This window comes from Haplochromis burtoni, unplaced genomic scaffold (genome assembly GCF_018398535.1).
Source record: "Haplochromis burtoni strain Fernald_Lab_line unplaced genomic scaffold, NCSU_Asbu1 Contig_148, whole genome shotgun sequence".
NCBI lineage: Eukaryota > Metazoa > Chordata > Actinopteri > Cichliformes > Cichlidae > Haplochromis > Haplochromis burtoni.
The window spans coordinates 912,045-935,204 of NW_024582509.1; the positions used below are offsets into that span (position 1 = coordinate 912,045).

At 47.5% G+C, this 23,160-nt stretch overlaps 1 protein-coding gene across 3 annotated transcripts in view; it reads left to right on the forward strand.

Annotated features, from left to right (window-relative positions):
* Positions 1 to 23,160, forward strand: part of grid1b (glutamate receptor, ionotropic, delta 1b) — a 603,615-nt gene that overhangs the window by 547,031 nt on the left and 33,424 nt on the right. For all 3 annotated transcript variants that reach the window (XM_042224758.1, XM_042224759.1, XM_042224760.1), the window contains exons 9-14: positions 9,551 to 9,652; positions 11,345 to 11,467; positions 11,777 to 11,851; positions 11,937 to 12,278; positions 12,944 to 13,080; positions 21,750 to 21,945. In XM_042224758.1, the coding sequence (XP_042080692.1) occupies positions 9,551 to 9,652; positions 11,345 to 11,467; positions 11,777 to 11,851; positions 11,937 to 12,278; positions 12,944 to 13,080; positions 21,750 to 21,945 (975 nt within the window). The remainder of the gene's footprint in view (positions 1 to 9,550; positions 9,653 to 11,344; positions 11,468 to 11,776; positions 11,852 to 11,936; positions 12,279 to 12,943; positions 13,081 to 21,749; positions 21,946 to 23,160) is intronic.

Here is a 23,160-nt window from a genome sequence, read left to right on the forward strand (position 1 = left end):
AATTAATTACTTTTGAAAATAAGTAATCAGTAAAGTAACGGGATTACTTTTTGGGGGAGCTAATCTGTAATTAGTTACTGATTACTTTTTTCAAGTAACTTGACCAGCACTGATGATGACAAACACATGCACAGACAGTGAACACAGCACAGCTGGAGATCGCTTCATCTTTGTCCATGTTTGCAGAAAGTTCAGGGCACAAAGAGTCCAGCCGATAAGCTTTTCTGTGGTGCGTGTAACCGTAGCAAACATGACCGCAGACACTTTTCTGGATATCAGAGAGCTCGCTCGGTTCTTAATGGGCTTAAATGAAGAGGCGGGGCTCCTTTGATTATCCTGGCCGTACGTGCTCGGCAAAGTGCCGCTGGGTCGACCGAGAAAGATGATTTACTGCAGATAAACAAACAAGGAGCCCACACTTAATTACAGAAATAAGAAGACGTTACAGTAGCCGCCCACACGGCGTGACTGACGGGGGATCTCTGGGACATGTATAACTGCAGTGACAGCCGAGGGAAGATGGGCCCAGTGCTGTAAATCTCACCCTATAAAAGTCCATTTAAATCTTTAATCAGAAAAGGGATGTGGAGGAGGTGAAGGTGAAGGTGTGGAAGTAAAAAAAAAGAGGGGGTGGGGGGTGAGAAATGGTAGCAAACGCTGGCATTTCACTCTGCTGTCCACGGGGGAGTGAGCTACAGAAATACAGCCAGTGCAGCCTTTCAGATGACAGGAGGGGGGAGAGGCCTGACATTTGAGGAAAAGGAAAGAAGCCGAGAGGACGGGAATAATGCATGAGCGCCGGCGCTGCGAGTGAGGGAGAGATTTATCCACCACGTTGACCTCCACGGGGAGGAGAGCACGACGTTAAGACAGAAGGCGGATGTGAAGTGAACACTGTGTGGAGCGTTTCTGAGGATTCCTGAATTGACAGGGATTTGATTTAAGCCTCACTTCATCAGATAGTCTGTTTTAAATTGAAACCTCCTCGCTAGAGACTGAAAAGTCACCGAGTCGAGTCCAAACACCGGCTCGCCAGCAGAATCCAACCACTGCAGAACAATGACGCAGCTTTCAGGAGCCTTCTTCTCATTATTTAGCGTTCGGCCCATCAGTGGCAGTGTGCAGCTTGTGGCCTCGTCTCCATGTGCACGTTACTTGGACGCCGGGGTAAACATGATTGAAGACTGAGAGTATGCCTCCTCGTGGTGGTGAAACCCCCTGGACGATGCAGAGAAACTGCTTAGGGATGGCTCAAGTCGCACAACGACAGAGAACATGTTGACCTGGCCTCTAATTTCCCCAGATGTCTATTATCCATCCGAGACCCAGCTTCACCTCCCAAAGATCCCCATTGCTCACATTTATCGTTATTTAAAGGAGATGGGTGGAAATAAAATAATATGTGGTAAAGCTGCACCTGGTGAAGATTCATGCATTCATTATGTAATCACCGAATTACTGCTGAGGTCGGTTCACTACGCCGACAGCCCGGGATATAAAGAAAAGAAGAATGAATTCAAGTAATGAAGTTTCCTTTGGAAACGTTCACATTCAGAGTTTTGAAGAATTAGATGAAGGTCGAGTTTCACAACCTAATCATTTCATGGCATGAAAGGCTGCAGACACTGCAGCTGAATGAAAAGCAGCCGGTTCATCACTTCATGCTCGGTCAGAATCAAGCAGTTTTAATGCAAGTTCCGTCTTTTTTACTGTGTATGTGGGCAAAACAGTGAGTGGATGAACCTTAAAAGACCTCTTTGGTGCTGCCGGAGCTTTTTACAGCAGTTTTAATGCAATTATTGGACAAATAATACATCTGCTGTGCGCTTAATGGTGCGAAAGGACCGTCCAGGAAGTCTGACCTCCAGCTTTGCTCAGTGAAATTCTCCGTTTATTTGATTCATGGGTGTAGCTTCGCATCTAAAGCCGAGCTTATACTCTGCTGTGGCCACCGGGGCACGTGCATCACGGGTGGCTGTAGCTCAGGAGGTAGAGCAGGTCACCTACTGATCGGAAGGTCGGTGGTTCGATCCCTGGCTCCTCCAGTCTGCATGTCAAGTATCCTTGGGCAAGATACCAACCCCAACTTGCTCTCCGATGCATCCATCGGAGTGTGAATGTGTATGAATGTCGTTAGAAAGCACTAAGTGTAGATAAAGTGCTTGTGAGAATTGGGTGAATGAGGCATGTTGTATAGAGCTTTGAGTACTCCGTGAGAGTAGAAAAGCGCTGTATAAGAATCAGTATACCATCACATCCATGACGAAATGTACGTCACCGGGTTGGGGTGTGCTTGGGTACGTTTCCACAGAACGCTTGAACCATTTGGCATCAGCTGATTAGCCTAATTCTTTGGCTCATAAAACCGTAACGTTGTTACACTTTGAGGCCTGGATGTCACAAACCAGTGGGTGGCGCCACCTTCCTGAAAAGCCGAGGTTTGGCCTTTTAGACTGAGATTGTTGGTGTTCGTCAGATATGTGGAGGGATGATGTGTCTTTAGCCAAGTGTTAGCAGATGTAGAAGAGCACACAAAGTGTGAGCTATGCTGTGAGTTTAACACCTGAAAAGGTTTATGCTCGGCAGCATTGCTCTATTTGTGTGTCTCGACATTTAATGTAACCTTTACCAACTCGTTTGTTTTATTGTCATTGCAGAAAGATAAATAACATCAGGTCCGTTATTAATGCTTGAGTCCATCCTTACAGTATATAATCCCTGTACTCTGCACACAGTGCAGCTAGGTTTGTGGGTATTAGTTTGAATCATCAGTTTGTTTTCAAGAAATCCAGGGGACATAAATATGAATTAATTGAATAAAAAGAAGCGTCAGATATGGTTGTGCTCTGAGCTGAAGCTGTTCTGAAACACCAACCGTCCCTCGACACATTCTCGGAGCACGCCTCATATTTTTGTTGTGTCCTCGTGCTCTCATTACCGGCTCCCCTCACAGCGCAGAGCAACGTGGCTGCCGTAAGTCAGCAGAACGAGCTGCAGTTAGAAAGACAGGCCGTTCACCTGGGACTGTCTGGCATTTTGGAAAATCTATTTCTGCTATTAATAATCTAATAATTGTCAGGAATTATAGGTGGTGTGTTCACGGTGATGTGCAGCTGCGCCTCTTTGGTGCAGAACAAACTGCCTTCGTTATTTCTTCAAAGTTTAGTTTTGTTCAAGTGCAGTAAAAAGTGTTGATAGCCAGAAAAAAGACCATTTTCTTTTCTATTGATAATTAAAAGCAGATAAAAGAAACATTTTTCAGCATTTGTTCTGCTGGGACGTAAAGTCGTCCTCAGCCAGTAACCCCAGCAGGTCAGCTGACCTGGGTGCCAGCTGACTGATGGCTCACTGATTAGCCTTCTACGTAGCCTTTTGAAAAACCTTAAGTATAGCTCATGCAACTTAAGCAATTTGAGCTGTTTAGGCATCCATACAGTTACTGCAGCCTCTGCAAACCACTTGGCAACCCCCCTTCAGCCAGGACTGTGTCACTGTTACAGCTGCTGTCGTTCATGCTTGGTTTCCGTCACTGTTGCCTCTTACTCAAACACTGATTAGCATAAAGTGTTTTGTCTCTTTTGATCTTCCAGCAGCAGTTAACAGAGATCTCGAGCTCAGAATAAAAAGTAGGCTCCTTCTCCTTCGGGCTGCAGGTCATCTGTCACATTAGCATTTGGCAGCAGCTTTGTGTCAGTCCTGAACAACGGTGTGCTGCAGTGCCCCGTTTACAGAGACCAGTGCTGCCGGGGAGCGAGCCGAACTACAGCAGGGCTGTAATGAGATGCTCGGGCTGTGCTGCTGTGCCTGCTCTCCCACATCAGTGCTGCGTTAAATCCTCACATAGACGTCGCGCTCCTGTCTGAAAGTTTGAAACTAGCTTTTGTAACTATGTAACTAATATTTGTTTCTTCCCGTGTTGTTAGCTTCCGTTGGCTCAGTTAGCTGTCCTGTTGAGAGACACAGCAGCTCATAAAGCCATCTGCCATCTCAAGACCCTTCAGTTTTCCCAGCATGCCACTCCTCCCTTGATGATGTGGCATCACGCGCTCTAACCGTTGCCGTAGCGCCTTCTCTTCTATCCAGTCATGTCTTCCCTTTCACACCCGACTTCCCTCTGATTTACAGCACGTGATGCACTTTCTCCAAACCCAAATCCCAGCAGAGAGCACAGCTGTGCGTGTTTAGCTTCCAGGGGAAATCATCCTCACTCTGCTTTTTCTTTAAACTTCTGGTGCATGTCTTCATATCAGTTTTGATTTGCGAGGCATTAAATATAATTGTGTGTTGGCTATGTGTTTACTCAAGCGAAGCGGGAAAGTTAAATGAAGGATTGTAAAATGCGTGCAGGCTACATGACACCGCCTTTAAAAGAAAATCACACTTTCCATTGTAGCATTAACATTTAATGCCATCTAAGAGCCTGCAAAGCCTGAAGTATTGCATTTGTAGGACATTAGAGGAAGCACCAAACGTGAATCGTGGACTTATTTCAACCACAGCCGCCGAATCTGTTCACGAGTTTGTGCTGCAAACACACTTAATAATGCGACAGGGACGGCGATGTCCCATTCTGGCCTGCAGGCAGCAGACGTCCCACCAGCTCTGCTGTGTCTTACTGTCACTGACGACCCAGAGGGAACAAAAAGCACTTCATCACTGCTGGGAGGGGGGGTCATATTCTTCTTCTTCTCTTCTGGTCGATTTCAGCGCCCGCTGCGATGGTCCAACAGTTCAAATAAGAAAAGACTTGAAGCGGAGCTGGTGCTTCAAACTGTGGAGATTATTTCTGTGTGTCTGCGAGTTAATGAAGACCACCCCACTGTGTCACACACATAAAGAAAAACGAGGGTCTGAGATCATCTAAAGGACAGCGCTGCTCAGAATAGCTCCATGATTATTAAACAAGTGCTCCCTCCTTCCTTCCTTCTCCGCCTCCTTCCTCTCATCTCCATTTAGCCTCGTTCTGTCCGCTTCCCCATCAGCCTCGCCTCGCTCCCCGCCTCAGTCGCCGCCTCGCTCATTCTGTTCGTCTCATCCTGAACTCGTGTAGACGCCGTGTTTGTTTGCAGGGCGTGAGCACGGAGTGGGCATCGTACAGGCTGTGAAGCCCTTTGAGACTAACGTGATGTTGTGTGACACAGATTATTAGACTTGACAGACTCCTTCCTCATGTCTGTCCTATTTCTCTGTTTAAACTATAAACACCAGCTGTGTCTGACGCCTGGTACCACTTATCAGTTTTTGGTGTGCAAAGCTAAATCCAACCATCAAAAGCTGGATTTTTCCAAGGCCTGAGAAGCAACCAGAACTGCAGTTCCACTAATGTCCACTCGAGGCTGGAGCCAAACAAGGAGAGCACTGCGAGACGGGATTAAAGCAGAAAGTTCGGCATGGCTGTAACTAACACAACATCTAAGAAGTCAGTGTTTTGGTCAGAATGAATGCAAACACTTGCAACAGGAAGTCAGCGATGACTATTTTATGTTCAGGTCACCTGGTAAGAGGCGACCTGTCTCCAACCATCAGGGTCAGGCAGTCAGACTGATCGCCAGCGTGTTGCAGTCAGTCGGGCCTGATTTAGACTTCGGTGACTCTTTGTACAGCCCACCATGTAACCTGCGTCAGTGTAAGTAAGTTGTGTTACTTACACAAAGTACCAAACAGACCAATCACAACAGTCTTGGGCCGCATTGACCTGACGTGCCGTTACGTTTCTGTAAGTGTGAGCAAAGCTACGCCGCAGGTCACGTCGCTGGGTTTGGAAAAAGGTTTGTGGTTAAGACGTAGCATAAAATCCCGGTCAGTTTACATATGGATCACGTCTCTTTGCAGTGGAGGGCTCAGCTGGTTGTATTCTGAGTTAAACTGCTGTCCTGCAGCTTTTACGTCACTATTTGCAGATTTTTGAACTTCTGGTTCAGATCTGTGAGGTCCTGGCTGGATGCTGGATGTGATACCTGTATTCCAGACAGATGCCTGCCAGGTTGACTCATTCGGTTGCAGACTGATAGCAGACTGACTTTGTCTCATTGCTGTTTTATCGCAGTACAAATGCAAAAACATTTTTAACTTCCAGTCTTTCAGTAATGCTTTAACAAACTGTGTCCAAAGTGAATGCTGAATACAGAGGATGAGAACAGCACCTACATATCTGATTTTTAATGATATTTTTCCTGCTTTCCAAAGACGATGCAGCAGCCGTGCAGCTTTCAGCTGCTCGTTACATGTGACTGCAGCACCATCATTAGCAAAGCGGTTGGTTGCAGGCGCTCGTGTCGTGTTGGCAGCGTGTCACCGAGCGACCCCGGCTGGATGTTTACAGCTCCACACACGACAAACCGCGCCGCGTGTTTAGCTCAACAACGCTAATTAAAACGTCCTGTCAGAGGTTAGCGAGCATGCTAACGTTAACCACCGTCTAACGTTAGACACTGCACGGCTCAGCGCTCCGGCTTCTAAGCACTGACCTGTTTTTTCCTTCCATAGATTTCTTTCCCCATTTATTATGATCCTGCATGAAGCTGCTCGTGAGCTGATTTGTGTAATTGTGCAACACAATGAGCGTGCACTCATCACGGAGCTGCAGTGAAGCTCTGTTTCCTTCACAAGAAGCAAAACTGCTCAGCGTGTGCAAACTGAAGTGGAAGAGAATCAAACCTTCAGCCTCCACCATCCCACCTGATCGATAAATCTGTGTGTGTGTGTCTTCAATAACAAACAGAAACTCACACACCGCCTCCCTGCACAGGAAGGACAACACAAGGCTGCTTTTGTCTGTTTGTGTGTTTCCATGGTGACTGAAACAACTGAAAAAGGCACGGACGAACGCAGAGAGCTAAATGGACGGAGAGGCTCTAATGGCAAACATTTATTTTAAGCAAAGAGCTAAAAATCAAAGTGAAAAACGCCGCCTGCTCTGACTGAGGGAGGTTATCGATCCTCGGTCTGCTCTGAAAATCTGTCCCCAGAAGTCAGAGCGAGTCCTTCACAGAGATGTTTGTGCCAGACAATCAGATTCAACATGGAAGGAAAACTCAGATTTTTAAGGTTAAACTCTAGAGACTAGTGCTGGGCCATATCATACCGTTCACGGTATAATGTTGGGCAACGATAAGAAAATGAAATATGGCGATAGAATATGGGTAAAACGCGCATGTGCAGTGCCTTTGTTTACATACGCACATGGACGCAGAATGAGAAGAGCGAGAGCGGATCGTTGAATGAAACAGATGAACCAGAACTGGTTTGTAAAAATGCTGCAGCTTCACTGGTGTGGAACTGGTTTAGCTTTCGTCCGTCAGATACACAACAAAGCACTATTTTTGGTAGCGCATGCTAGCGGGCCGTCGTTATTACCGTGTTGTTTGGAAAATACGGCGCACTTAAAATCAATCCTTTGATTTTTCTGAAAGTCGACAGAGCCCCTTATAATCCCGTGTGCCTTATGTATGAACTCTGGTTGTGTTTACTGACCTCGAAAACGATTTTATGTGCACGGCGCTCGAAAATCTGTCAAATGTTTCAGTACGACTTTGCTAAGCTACGAAGCCGCACCGCTTGATGGATTGTCGGAGCATTACGGCTATCGTAGGCGGAGCCTCGCGGAGTGATACGTACTGTGCTTCAACATAATGTTACCGTATTGTGTGTGTATAACCTCTTTTTAAGTTTTGTGGATATTATACATGGTTATGCTGAGGATATGTCGGCCAGTTTCCACTGGAAATGCCTTTTGGTTAAACTGTCAGCGAGGAATTTGCATTCATGTTAATTTTTATATAACTTTAATGCACATAAAAAACAGCTGCTTGTTTAAGTGAAAATACATTGATGGGGTTTTTTTGCACTAATAAAGTTGTGGAGTTGTAAAGTATTTTGTCTAGTGTCAATTATATCGTCAGTCATATCGTTATCACAAATTTTCAAATGTATATCGTGATAAATATTTTGGTCATATCGCCCTGCTCTACTATAATACTGCAGTCACACCTAACAGGAGGAAATACAGCTTCAGTGACCTCATCTCAACGCGTTTAACATACTTGCTTCTGTAATAAGCTGTTTGTGATAGTCGCAGATGAACTGTGATAAAGTCAGATATCTTCTGCTGACAGTAACGACGTACAGTCTGGTCTGAACCTCAGAGATGAAGGTGGGCGCTCAGCTTGAAGCTGCCTGAGTCTTTACTTCAAACGTGAAGCTTAAAGGAGAATAAGATGAACTTAAAAAGTGTAATTTTAGTTTTGCAAATTTTAAGGCAGAAAATGTCAGGATGCATCTGTTTTAGAAAGCAGAAAGTGCTCACAGTACATGAGTGAGAGATGGTAATCTCACTTTCTGTGAGTCTCCACATCCTGACAGTGAAACCTGTGACATTACAGTCGTACGTGTGCAAACATCGAGGACGGTCAGCTCTGGAGGTTTCCTCGGGGCTGTGAGCAGACCTTAATCCGAAGCTCTTATGAAAGACTTCATTTCAAACTTGTGTTGGATAAGTAAGGAAGTGCAGTATTTGTACAGATATGAATACTTTGTGCCCGGCCCGTCTCTCACTGACTAACTGATTGGTAACTATGCCAATAAAATACAACATAGACTCTTGTCTTATTAATGAATTCATGTATTTATTTTGATTTGACCAAAAGAAAGATCAGTAACTGTCTGACCTGCTTGGTTTCTGTTAAAGTTTTTAAAAGGATGGAGCCGCCGCCTCCTCAGACTGTACTCAGTCATCAATAATGTGAACCTCTCTCTGCTGTGGCTCTGAGTTGTGTTCAGCTGCTTCCTGCATGGACAGGTGAGTTTGCACCTGTGAGTGAGGAGTGTCTTTATCGGCTGATTTTTCATGAAATCATGAAATAATAAAATCTGAATTCTGACTTTGTCGCCTGTTTGTGACCCGTCAGTGAATCTGTCAGTTTTTATATTTTTTAAATTTACTCAAAAGAAGGTGTTGCTGTAATTAGATTACTTTATGCAGGCATCGAGAATTACATTGAAGCTATTATGGGATGCTCGTATTAACGCACTTCATTTTCATTGTTAAGCTTCAAAGGGGAGAATCTGTAAGAAGACTTCATTTAAGTGAGCCGTGATGTGTGAGTGTGCTCGATGAACTCGTGATGCTCTCTGAGAGGCTGTTTGGGCCTCTGAGAGCGCTGCTGGAGCTGGCGGGAGGTTTTTAGGGGGGCTGTGGACCTAATTAGGTCAGGTTGGTTTTGTGTGTGGCTGGAAATGTGCACAATGAAGCCACACCGGAGTGGTTTTCTGGCAGGCTCTTATTTTGATTCATTTAATACATTTTTTGGCCTCATTGTCTCCGTCTGATTCGCAGCGGCGCGCTCTGAAACCTGATGAGGCCGAGGAGTAAATGGTAAAATTGCAGCCTGTGAGCCGGGCAGCGTGGGGGCTCGGCATGATTCCACCGCGCTTTGTTCCCCGGGAGGGCTGCTCGCACGCGGACACACGAACCGATCGCATCTCAGTGTGCTGCGGCTGATGTCTCCACTGTACATTGTTTGTTTACAGTCTGTCTCCTGTTGCCCCGCAGCTCGCCACGTGGGACTCGGTTCACGGCCTGAACGGCAGCCTGAAGGAGAGCCGGATAGAGAACGGCATGCAGGGAGTCACGGTCAAAGTGGTCACGTTACTGGTAAGTGGACGCTATCGTGGACACAATCAGTCGATCCATCTTCCTGTAAGAAAGGAGAGCACAAGCTGACCAGAAAACACGAGGTCAAAGGTCAAGACTTTTCATTTCCTCATAGTCTTCTTATTGTAAGCAAAGGGGTGGTCCTTTGTGATCATTAGAAAGAAGCAGGTTTAAGGGTCCCGGTGACAGCAGAGTAATCGGGGTAATCAGGGTAATCAGAGTAATCGGGGTAATCAGGGTAATCGGAGTAGTCAGGGTAATCAGAGTAATCGGGTATTTCAGATGTCCCTTCCTTCAGCAGTGTTCGGTGTCCTCGGTCAGATGAGATTTGTTGGAATCCGAGGTTTTGTGCTCGGATGCTTTGTGCATGATAAAGATCTGCAGTAGCTGAATATCTCTTGTTAGCATTCACTGATGCTCCCTGCAGCTCCAAGAGCGTGCGATCCAGAGGAGGGCGGGCGCTGCATGGCGAGTAAATCAACAGCATAAACAGTGAAGCATCGCAGCGCCGTGTTTACATCCGTGCTGCTTGCGTTACCATGGATAGATCCACTCCAGGGTTGTTGTACTTGTTGTTATTATTACAGCATTTTCAGTTCAGTCCTTTAAGCGTCGGTTCAACTGCATCTCAAAAATATCAGCACAAAATAAACCCCAGAGAATCCACAGAAAGCTCTCAGCCAATAGAAGAACTGCTTTGTACGTTTTTAGGTTGTGTTTGATCAGCTTCGAGTCTCCGCGCTCGCTCGTGTTCCTCGGTCTAAGCAGCTCCTCCGGTCGCTGTGATTAGAAACACCAGCAGCAGCTTCCTCCAGCACTTCCTCTCGTGCCGGCACAGCGGCGTGGAGACGCAGGTGTAACTGAGCGAGACTAATACCTTTACCCTGCCATTCATCCACTGCAGCTGCAACACTTCAGGTCACACGCTGCCAGAAACCTGCCCTCAACACTTTAACCACCAAACTCGGCACCTGTGCTTCTCTACGGAGAAACACAGCATGTGCCTCTGTGAACCTTCTTTATCCCGAGCACGCTGTTGTTTTAGGCTCTGCTCAGAGTCAAAGCGAGCCTCTCAGGCTGGCCTGTGGGAACAGCCCCACAGTCCCTGATTATTAAACATGGAGGTTCGTATCATTCAGAAGATGAGGAGACGACGCCTTTCTGGGAATAACTGTAGATTGTGACCTGCCCTGTATTAGCATCATAGCTAAACGTGCAGTTATACTACCTGTGAACACGTCCTCTCCTGCAGACACCTGGTGCCGCCTAAAAAACAACCAAGTGAATCCAGATGATTCTGTTTAATATCTGAGATCGAACGGCTGAAAAGCTTTGAACAAAAAGACAAACGTTGTCTTGTTGCAGCACATTAAAGGCAGCGTCACATCGCCCTGTTGTGGATATTCAGTCTGGGCTTGCAAAGCAGATTTTCTCTTTAGTGCAGCTGGAGCCGAGTAAACTTCAGCTTTGGGGTATTTTTGCATTTTTTAGGTCCATTTCTAAGATGCATGAAATGAAACTTTCAGCTAGTCAAACTCAGCTGGAGAGTTTTCACCGTTTGTGCGCTCTCCTTCTAAAGGCTGACAAAAGTTGATCTCGCTCTTTGTTTCTCGGTGTTTTTGCTCGGAGCTGCAGTTTGTTGAACGCGCAACATCGCTCGGCCCTTTTCTTCACTGCTCTTTCTCACTGCAGGAGGATCCTTTTGTCATGGTGGCGGAGAACATCCTCGGGCAGCCGAAGAGATATAAAGGCTTCTCCATCGACGTCCTGGACGCCCTCGCCAAGATCCTGGGCTTCAAATACGAGATCTACCAGGTGGGGCTGACCAGCAGTCTGTCATTTGGTTTGAGCACTAACTCAGCTTCACCTCAGCTCCAATCTCACCATTTAAAATACCGTTTAATTTCATTTACACAGCACCAAATCACAACAACTGTCGCCTCAAGGAGCTGCATTGATTATAATCTCCAACTTTCCTGTTATCTCAAAGATTCTTGACAGAGCAGCTGTCAAACAGCTGGCAGATCATCTGCAGAGGAGAGGCTTTTGTTTTCGGGCCGATATAAACGAGCTTCTGAGACGTTGGAATAAACTCGCTGATTTTCTTCTTCTCCTTCCTCTCAGGTAGCGGACAGTAAATATGGAAGTCGGCTTCCCAACGGCTCGTGGAACGGCATGATTGGCGATCTAATCAACAAGGTAGGGCCTGCACCACCTTTCTGTTCTCTTACACTCGGTCACTTTGGAGCGTGAACGAAAACCCTTCCTCTCCCTCGCCCTGCAGAGAGCAGACCTGGCGGTGTCCGCCATCACCATCACGCCAGAACGGGAGAACGTGGTCGATTTCAGCAAGCGCTACCTGGACTACAGCGTCGGCATCCTGCTCCGAAAGCCCGAAGAGAAGATCAACATCTTCTCTCTGTTCGCGCCCTTCGACCTCGCCGTCTGGGCCTGCATCGCCGCCGCAATCCCCGTGGTGGGAGTGCTCATATTCCTCCTCAACAGACTGCAGGCGCTGCGCTCCTCGTCCCAGAATGCACCTCCCGGTCAGCCGGCTAACGGAGCGGGGTCGGGCACCCTGCACAGCGCCATCTGGATCGTTTACGGAGCGTTCGTGCAGCAAGGTGAGCGAAAGGTGACATCGAGAGGAACGCCGTTAGGGACGATTCGGAGCAGGCAGCCGTTCCCGTGTTCGAATTTTCCTCTTTCAGGAATTCGAGCAGTCATCATGCTTGACTGTGACTTTGTCCTCAGTGTTTTAAATGTCATGACTTTCCAAAAACTTCTCTGTGAACACTTTCCAAGAATTCTGTAACAGAAAAAACTTCCTCTCGCTCCAAAATCTGTTGTTTCTGAGCGTCACCTCTGCCCCTGAAATGTCCTCAGTGTGGACGTAAAACAGTGCAGACACACACACACACACACACACACGCTTTCCCTGCAGATGCATCCAGCTGCATCTATTATGGGCTGGCAGGTTGCCTGGGAAACCTTTTAGGCCTAACACTGTGTAGACGCAGCCTCTCGGCTCGCTGTGATGAAGCACCGCCCTCACCTGCCGGTTGGATCAGGTGACACGCGGGCTCCTGGTTGCCGAGAGCAGCTGAGAGGTCGCAGGTCTGACGCCCACTCCAGCTCGTGGGCACAAACACTTGCATGATTTAAAAATGGGCACTCGACACTCGAAAATCCCGACGTCTGAATAACGACCTGTGTGTGTGTGTGTGTGTGTGTGTGTGTGTGTGTGTGTGTGTGTGTGGTGTGTGTGTGTGTGTGTGTGTGCGTGTGAGGGGGGACGGTGTGGTGGGATCGGTCGCTCTGAGGATCGTCATGGGCAGCTGGTGGCTCTTCACGCTCATAGTTTGTTCATCGTACACCGCCAACCTGGCGGCGTACCTCACCGTGTCACGCATGGATCACGCTATACGGTGAGGTTCCACACACGCACACACACACACACACAACTCACACACACACACACACACACACGCACACACACGACACACACACACACACACACACACACACACAACACACCACTACATGAACAGCTTGCTGAGCGTGTTTGTCTGCAGCTCCCAACGTTGTAAACATACATCTTTCATTCGCGCGCTCCGAGCAGACACACACAGCATCCTGCCACAGCGATGGGTTTCTTCCATCAGCCAATCACACGCTCTGCCACAATCAGCACTTCCTGCCGGGGTCGGTGACGCTGACCTGCTTCTAAAGCACCGCGAGCTCAGACATCAGGGACGGAAGAACTGACCTGAGCTAACGTTAATGAAACAATCCTGGTGGACGGCACGCTGGCTCAGAGGTTCGAGCTCTTCCTCGGAGAAACATGCTGATGCCCGACACACGTGATCAAGAGTTTCACTTCCTGAAACCTGACTGTAAAAAAGATTTTCATTGGATCTTGATGTTTTTCATCTCCACCGGTGACGTTATGTGCATTTTTTCGTTGTCTGGTTGTTAGCAGGATTGTTCCAAGCGTTCTGAGCAGATTACAGCCAGATGTTAGCAGAGGTGGAGCCAATCCAGATCCAGGAAACAAACTCCAACTCAACCACAAGTTTCTGGCTCTCACGCAAAAATGAAACTATAACTAAAACCCAAACTGTAGAAAGCAACACATGAGAGCAGAAACTTCTGTGTGTCTGGTTCTCCGAGTCTCGGACTCTGTGAAGCAGCAGCACTTTGTCGGGATCAGTGCTCAGCGAGGACTCTGCAGCTGGAGGAAGTTCACTCAGTCTTTATGATCTCAGAGGTCAGGCTGAGCTCTGTCCAGTAAGAGTACATTTATAGGGTTCAGGGTTTTAGAGACTTGCAGCTGTTCCTGCAACGGTACGTCCTGATTCAGAGTATCAGACACTGTCCACACCACTGCTTTACTGCACAGGACAGAAGCCTCCCATCCAAAGCTAACATCTGCGGGATTATGACTGAACGCCTCCAAGTCAGAATCCTGCCTCGACGCAGGGACATCGTAGCGCTGTGGATCTGCTCGTATTGATTGATTGCTGGGTCGGGGATTCGTGCGTTGCAGAACAACTAATTGCTGCAATCTTTTGAAAGTTAGTGAGCAACTGTGGTTCTTGAGCTACAGCAGCCAGAAGGTCGGTGGTTCAATGCCCATCTACTGCAGTCTGCATGCTGCGTCCATCGGACCGTGAGTGCATGCACGATGTTAGACGAGGCCGTCATGGGCTCGTGCGTGATTGGTTGAAGAAGGCACACCAATAACAAAGAGCACACTTAGAGAGAAAAGCTGTAACTAGCAGCCTGTTAACCATTTACCACGATAAGACCACGTGCACACACAGGCTGCTTCTTCACTTTCTTCATCTGCTCCTCATTTGTGACATACAGGTTCAAATAGAATAGAATAGAGTAGAATAGAATAGACTTTTATTGTACTGAACATGTACAACGAAACCAACTGTGGACGACACGCAGTAGAGGACAAACTACTAATAGGAGTGACGTCACATGGCTCTGTCCATCTTTTAAATACAGTCTCTGTGAGCTGATGTGGCGTGGAGCCGTCACTGCAGTCTCCACACGTGTCTTGCGAGGTGGGAGTCCCACTGTGTTTACCAGCCGTGATTTATTCGTCTTTTCCCGCCACAAAGAAGCCGTGGGCATGTAACGGTTTGAAAAACAGAGACCAGACATTAAGCAAATTTGTGGATACTTAATTAAAGCTGTTTCCTCATTGCGCCGATAAACACGTTGGAGTTTCTGCTGAATAAATTATAACATCTAAAGACCAGTTCTGTAAAACTGTAACTGAGCGACCTCGTCGGCTCTGCGGCGGCTAATTAGCAGCGAGCACAGCGTTTTCCGTCCACGGGAAGCTCGGCTCTTAAAGAGACGCCTGACTCGGCTGAACGTGGCCGCCGCTCCTCTGCAGCACCGTGTTAATTGCTCGGCCGACCTCGGGAGCTTCTCCCGCCGATTCTTAACCTTAAGGAGGGAACTAAAGAAACTGATTTACATCAGTGCTGTGGGAGGCCGGAGACGGGCTGCTCATCCTCTCTGATTTAACAAACCCCGAGAGAGGAGGGTGTGAAGGTGCAGCTGATCTGCGGATGGATCGAGAGGCTCGCCTGCGCTGCTGAAACGGCTCTCGGCTTGAATATTTCTTCATGAAGGAGCCACGCTGCAGCGGCTGAGTTCAAGTATTTAATGCACTGCAAAAAAAAGCCCGTCTAACCAGCGCCGGCTGCCTCGCCGCTTCAGTCTTTTTCACATTTAACACTCTCGCTGTTGACGAAGAACGCGCTGACCTCGTGGCGAGGAGCGCTGGCGGATTTTGCAACTCGTCCAAAAGCCGAGGAGAGGGAAAGTTTGGAGATGGTGAAAGTTCACGTGTGATTTGCATAAATACTTAAATCCTCAGCACTAAGAAAAAAATAAATAAAAGTGTGTTACGCAAGAAATGCAACGATAGCTGCGGACTCCTCTGGGCGAACACGGGAGCTCGAGCTGATCCAGTAACTCGTCCGTCACGTTCACCAAATATGAGGCAGGAAATTTAAAAAAGGCTGTTTAGAAGAAACCTCGACAGGAAACCGCAGTAAAAGGTTCAAAGCATGAAGGAGACCCCTGACTCACACGGGTCAGTTTGGAAACCCACTGGAGTCTGAGCATTGTCTTCAGCTCATCCGGGACCAGGTCGCCTCCTCCAGCGTGTCCTTGGTCTGCTCTGAGGCCACGCCCCTAATGATGCCAACTTTAGGCTTTAATACAGTTTAAACGGGTGAGTCATGGAAAAAATTAACCGCAGAGAACAAAACAGACTCGGGGCTGGAGTGAGCCTCCAGTGGACATTCGAGGAACTGCAGTTTGTGGCATCTCTGGCACTTTCTCCGCTGCAGAGTTCAGCACACACTGCTTGTGATCTGTGAGGAGAACAAACATCAAAAATACAGAAATAAACTGTCCTGAGTTCACAGAGCATCACCAAAATTCACTGAAGTCTTTGTTTCATGACCAAAAGGAACAAAGCTGCTCTGAGTGATAACAACGATTTCCGCCTCCTCAAACTTCTGCTCGGCCTCTTTAACCTTTCTGAGAACTTTTGCACAGCTCAATAAATTTCCTGCAGACATCTAATGAGCAGCTTTTAAGCTGGACAGATAATGCTGACCCCCTTCATCGCAGCGAACCGACTGACAGTAATTTAATGTTCCAGGCGAGCAGGGCTCACCGTGAGCCGTGTTGTTTGAACAAACAGGCAAACACGAACCCATCACAGGGTCAGAAACTCTCGTTTCCAGAAACAACCTGGAAAAACAAGAAGAGTCGCAAAAGTGGGAAATATTTGACTTTGATTCAGACGTTTTTCTGCAAATGTGCAGAGATGGGTCAGCAACGGCTTATAGATCAGGAGTGTGTCCGCTTACAGGAGCCGCACACTCAGAAGAAATCCGCCCGCCTGAGCAGACACGGCGTGTTGAACAGTCTGCGCCTGAGTTTGATCCTCCAGGATATTTCACCTCGTTCGCTTCACAATTCAGATTTAAATTTAAATAAAATTGGAGTTCATAAAGAGAAGCCTGGAGCAGCTCTTCATATTCAAAAGTACAACTTTCCTCATGTTTTAAATACTTTTTAGTATCAGGGTGTGTCAGAGTGTGATGAACCCCAACTCGCAGACCGGCTGCTAAGTCAACGACTTCACCGTCCAGCTCGTTCAGCTCCCTGCATCAGCACCCCGACCCGGAGGGCTCAGGCTGAGAATCACGACCTCCGAACTGGAGGTGCTGATTTTCTTTCCCATCACCTGACCAGTCAAGTCAAGTGAGAAGATAAAAGCAGACGAGATCCTGAGTACCAGGACGTTAACCTCACGCCACTCAGCCACGCCTCGAATAAAAAGCTCGTCTTGATTTTCAAAGAGAATTTCGATCCGTGCATGTTGGGAGGGAATGTTCCTCGTGGTCGAGCTCTGCAGATTCCTGAAAGAAACACTGCAGAAGAAGAAGGTGCAGTACGCGGCGACGTCATCTGTTGAAGCTTTCTTTCAGTCCCAGCTTCGTTCTGCAGGCCGACTTCAGACTTGTTGCTTTGAGGTCAAAGGTGGTTAATTAGTCGTCTACGTATTAATCGAAAGAATTTTTCTAGTTAGTGACTTTCAGCATTCAAGTGTCAAAGTTTTTAGCTTATCACTTTAAAATCGACATCCCAGCGACCCGAGTGGAGTCAGGTATGAGGCCTCCACTCGGGCTCTTTGTACCGCAGTGATAGTGTGTTTTTTTCTCACTGAAACCCAAAAACACTCGAGTGCTGAAGCGTGAGCGGCGTCAACGGCGTTGGCGAGTGTTTGCCTCCCACCCAGCGCCGCAGGCATCAGATCAAAAGCAATATTTCATTTTTCTCTCTTTTTTTGTTGTCGTCTTCACCTCGATAAAACCCGAGTGGTCCGACATCAAAGTCCGGAGCCTCTTTTTATATCGTCACCGGCCATCATCGCGCCGCTGTGTGCGGCTCTGCCCGGGTTTCAGGTTCAAAGACCCAACTGCTCCGAGCCCTTGTTGTTCAGCAGCTCCGTTTCCCTTTAGAGCGTTCGGCATCCGGAGTGGCCATTAATGCTGCTCTGCATTCACGGCCGAACAACACAATCAGAGGTGGACGAGCTCGATCGGAGCCAATCAGATCAGAACAGCGATTAGCTGCTGGAGCGAGGCGTCCGTGCTGCCACGGCTACTGGAGATGAAACACTAATCAGGACGTCTGAAGGCTTTGCAGGAGGACTGCGGGGTGTTCACAGTGGCCGACCTTCACTTTGCATCCGGAGATCAATCCTGAAAGTCCAAAATTCAGGTTTAACTCACAGCCAGTCCTGCCTGAAATCATTGTTTAGAGAGCTGTAGTCATCTTTAATGTGGCACAATGCTGTTAGACAACTGGAGAAATCACTGCTTTGAAACCTCTCGTTACTCATTTGAAGTGAAGCAGATTTTTATTCAAATCAGTTTTTATTTCAAAGGATTTTGATACAACGTCAGGAAAAAGTTTCCAGTTAAACCATCGTGCTGACAGGAAGTGTGTGCACTTCATCACACGTACAACACATCTGGCTTCCAGTACAAAACGAGCAGCTCATCAACACCGAAGACGGCCCCTCAGCAGGCCACAGCAAACTGGCCAATCAAGAGAAAGTGGGCTTTTAGGAAGGGGCGGGGTCCTTAAAGAGACAGGAAGTAAAACGGCTCACTTCAGTCAGAGAAAAAGTGAATCTGGATTCTTCTGCACTGCGAGTAGTTGAAAGCTACTCCAGAAGTTCAAGAGCAGTCCTGCAGCTCCTCGCTCTGTTTAGGAGTTTAGCTTGTCTTCACTGCACACACACACACACCCTCTGGATGCACGAGTACACTTGTGACACGCTCGGCACAAATGCACAGCTCAGGTACGTCGCCGTTTATCTGGGCGGTGCGTGCGGAGCGTTATCTCTCACTTCCTGTCTGAAGGTTCAAAACAGCCATTAATATCAGCTCAGCTCCGCCCTCTTCTGTCTTTACTCGTCCGGGAATCAAATCCCCGCTGACATTTCCATCAGCAGGCCGGCGGCGTCACTCCGTGACAGGCGGCTCATTGAACAGCGTGACGCCTAAATGCTGAAATGTTGCTTTTACTGACACTCGCAGATTTGCACGTGATGCAGACTTCCTTTAAAATCTCCTCAGACAACAGAGCGGTCTCCTCTCAGAGCGACAAACATCAAGCCCGCAGCTGCGCGTGTGGACGCAGCGACGCGTGAACGCGCGTCCTCGCTCAGATTTATGACGCGTGTCTGTGCAGGATTTATTATTTCAAAGGCTCAGCAGGCTCTGTTTATAAATATAGATCAGGACATTAACAGTTATGAGGAACAGAAAGTAAAATATAATAATGATAAATATCGTTTAACAAAGTCAGGTTTCCCTTTTAGCTCGTTGACGCCTCGAACCGCACAGCGAATCATAAACGCTGCCTTTCAGGAAACGTTTACTTCACCTTCACTCAGACGGCGTCTGCTTCGGTCCAAACAACAACAGTGAATGCTCACGCCCGCCGGTCATATCCGAGTATTTATTATTGATATGTGCAGCAGGACTTTATTTACTTTCATTTCCGCAGGCTGTGTGAAGCTGAAGCCAAACGGTCAGTACACACTCACAACAAAAAGAAGACTTTTTATTTTAAAACCGTCGATTCATCTCCAACTTTGTCATCAATACTGAGGCCTCGGAGATGAAGTCGGTGCAGAAAATGCCTTAAAGCTGAAATAAAACTTCTTTATTCAGATTAGTTTAGTGTCACTGCCGTCTGATTGGTCGTTTGTCCTGAGTCCTTATGAGTTGGCTGGCTTTGTCCCATCTCCCTCCCTGAGCCTGGTTCTGCCGGAGCTTCTTCCTGTGAAAACGGAGTTTTTCCTTCCCACTGTCGCTTGTGCTTGTTCACAGGTGGCCGTCTGATCGTTGAGGTTTTCTCTGTGTTACGATCTCTAACTTACAATAGAGAGCACTGTGAGGTGACTGTTGTTGTGATTTGGTGCTGCATAAATAAAATGGAAGCAAATTTTTGTGTTGAGCTCAACAATCTACTTTAAATTGCTCACAATAAGAGCATTTCATTTAAGTCAGATTGTATGTTAAAAACAAAAACGTATTAAATCAGCCACGGAGGAGACAGCATGAGGTTACATTTAAAGAATATGAACGAACATGACACATTCAAGCAGAAAGTGACAAATGTCAGATTTACAGTAACATTTTGGGCGTCCGGACCAAAGCTGCAGACGAGGGAAGGATGTTTCTCAGATTTCAAGTGGAAGTGAAACTCCCGCCCACTTGTACATAAAAGAAGAAGGTGTAGATACAGGACATAACTCCAGCTCCACAGGTCAGAAATCACCTTTTACACCGGCTGGGTGACACCCCTCGCTGAAGAGGCCGGCACTTTAACCGAGCGCACTCGTCAGACTGCGGTTTCCTGTCGGTTCATTTAAAACAACGCTCTTTGGTCTGAAGTGGTCTCAGATCCCAGCCTGCAGGGAGGAGCGGGGGTCCCAGCAATGACCCACGCTGACCTCTGTTTATTCCACACATTACTGTTTAAACATAATTACAGAACCAACACGATGGAATCAATCGCAGCAGGAACAAAGAAGCGCGAGGCCTTGTTGGCGCGAGACGACTCCTCCAGAGAACAAAACGCATCGATTCACAGACTTTAACAAAGCAAAAACAGACAAATTAGTGTGTGACTGCATCTGAGCAGAAAGTGTGTTTAAAGTATTTTTAGCCTGGCGGGGAACCTCCGAACACTCGTCTGCCATCGAGCTGTTTCAGTTTGGACCACATTAGGTCAGCCGCAGCACCTTCAGACCGAGCCTCCCTTTGAAGTCTTATGATGGAAACATTAATAAACCGACTGGCTTACAGCGGGTATGTCAAACATAAGGCCCAGGGGCTGGAATCAGCCGTGCAAAGACTCCAGTTTGGCCCACTGGGTGGCTCTGGAAAACGTTTTCATGTTTCACAATATTTCGACAGAAAAAATAAATACAAACATAAAGAAATTACCAAGTGAAGCAGAAACTGCAAAGGTCCCAACCTGATGCAAACCAGTGATATGACATCAGGGACATGTTTGGGCTCCATACTGTCATACTACCTCCTCCATGTTTGGCAGATGATGTGGTAAACTTCAGATCCTGAGATTTTCTGTCTTTCTCTGTGCCTTTCTCGTCCCATCATTCTGGTGATCTTAGTTCCACCTGTCTGGACCTGGGCTGCTTCGCTCAGATGTCTTCGTGTTCTTGGGTGTAAGTCCAGTGGTTTGCACCTCATTGTAAACTCTGTATTTCCATTTGTAAAGACTCTGAACTCTTTGAGAGTGTGTTTGACTTGGTGAAGGTTTAGTTCAGAGGATCCTGTGGTCTTTTAGGTCTTTTAGGTCTTTAGGCCTCCTTCACTTGCAACAACATCTCTTTGGACCTCATCCTGAAGTTTAGCGTTCCATTTGAATTCTTTGTCATAGGTTTGCTGATACAGATTTAAAATTGTCTTTGTGTTCCCGTTGAACTATGTGGAGCTCTGTTTGTACTTTCTTATTAAAATGACAGAAAGTGCGAGCCGCTCAAACACCTGAAGGCGATGGAAGAACGAATCAGCTCTTCTCGCGGTGTCCTTGATTACAACCAGTCTCCCACCTCTTCAGTGTCCACAGGCTCCACGTCTCCACAAACCTGTAAAACACTGAAATCAGTTCACCGTCACACCAGGCGTCCGGAGACATCCATACACTTCCAGTTAATTTGTCACACCGTAGAAAGAAAACACAGAGACAGACTTTAGAAAGGTATGAAGAGATGAGCATAAGCAAACAATATAATGACGTGACAACATGTGAATGATTATGATTGGTAATTACCTTGGACTCTCCGACTGCTGTATGACTGAGGTCACGGCTGCAAACTGGACGTGTGCACTGAGCCTCAGATGGCCCTACACGAGCCTCCTCCAGTCTAATGTCCTCCACCCGTGCTTCACCTCTTACCTTCACCTAGTTTGTTTTTAACAACCCTTCCATTTCTGTCCTCCAGGTCTTTCCAGGACTTGGCGAGGCAGATCGACGTGGACTACGGCACTGTGAGGGACTCGGCGGTCTACGACTACTTCAGGAACAAAGGCACCAACCCTCTGGAGCAGGACAGCACCTACTCAGAGCTGTGGAGGACCATCAGCAAGAACAACGGCATGGATTACTCCGTGTCCAGCCCGTCAGAGGGAATACGCAAGGTACCGCAGAGGTGCTGGTGTGTGATTGTAATAGAGTAAAATCATCAGCTTTGGTTCCAACATCCATGGTTTGGCCTGCAGATGCAGCAAAAATAAATATCTCATAAATCACTGACGTGCAGTGGAAGCATGCAGAGTTAGTGGGAGAGCAGGGGTCAAACACCAGCGGCCTCCAATGAAAACCCAGATCAAATGTCCGAGTCAGCTGAGAACAGCTGTGTTCAACACTGGCTTGCTGTAGTAGCTACAATATTCACCTGACATGTGAAATCTTGAGCCTGGGAGGAAACACAAACCTGGATAACCTGAAGTGTATCCTGTAAAAATCCTTATCCAGACAGGTGGGTCTGTGGGAAATAAGGGGGCGTTCCTGTTACGTTTGCCTCTTTGATGGACAGGTCCATAGTGCCACGGGCAGCTGTAGCTGCTAACTGGACCAAATGTCCCCGGTTTCTCTGGGAGACCAGATCCAGATGGTCCCAGCATCCTACCCCACCTGTTTTAACTCAAGCTGAAAGCTCCTCTCTTTGCTGAGTGTCCAAAGAGGCCACAGATCGGATGAAGGGATTACAAAGTGGGCTGTGCTGGTGTCACATGTGCTTGCTGTGATGCTTGTTATGGACAAATAACAGACCAACACTCAGCTTCAGATCTGACAGGCTGTTCCTCCCAGTCACAGCCCTGCAGGTCTCACTGCAGGACAGTGGAGTCTCTTAATAGGACACTCTCCCCTCAGGGGCCCGAGGAAGGCCGAGTGCTCCGACCTGTTGTTTGGTAGAAGCACAAATGGCAGTCGGGGTCCGTCCCTCGAGCAGAGGTGATACACGTATACTCACATCTGCACTTCTCATCAGGGGCAACTTCAGATTGGAGGGGTCCGCGTCCTCTCCAGAGCGCAGTCCCAACCTCCAGGTAAAAGTAACAGGAAGTCGTGCTCAAAGTTTCCCCCTTTCTAATGAAGGGCTGAGCAGCTGAACTCTTTCATGCTATTTCCCCTTTTTTTGCAGTAAACCCTGCAGCACTCGTTCCTCCAAGAACACCATTTGTGTGTTATATTGATGCACGCATATCAATAATGGTGAAAACAGAAGCACACGCTCCTCCTGCGTTACTCCCAGCAGGCCGCATGCAAAGACACTCCTCTGTTTACCCATTACTTAATTTCAACAGCAGTTTCACAATATCCCAATTAGTGTGTGTGTGTGTGTGTGTGTG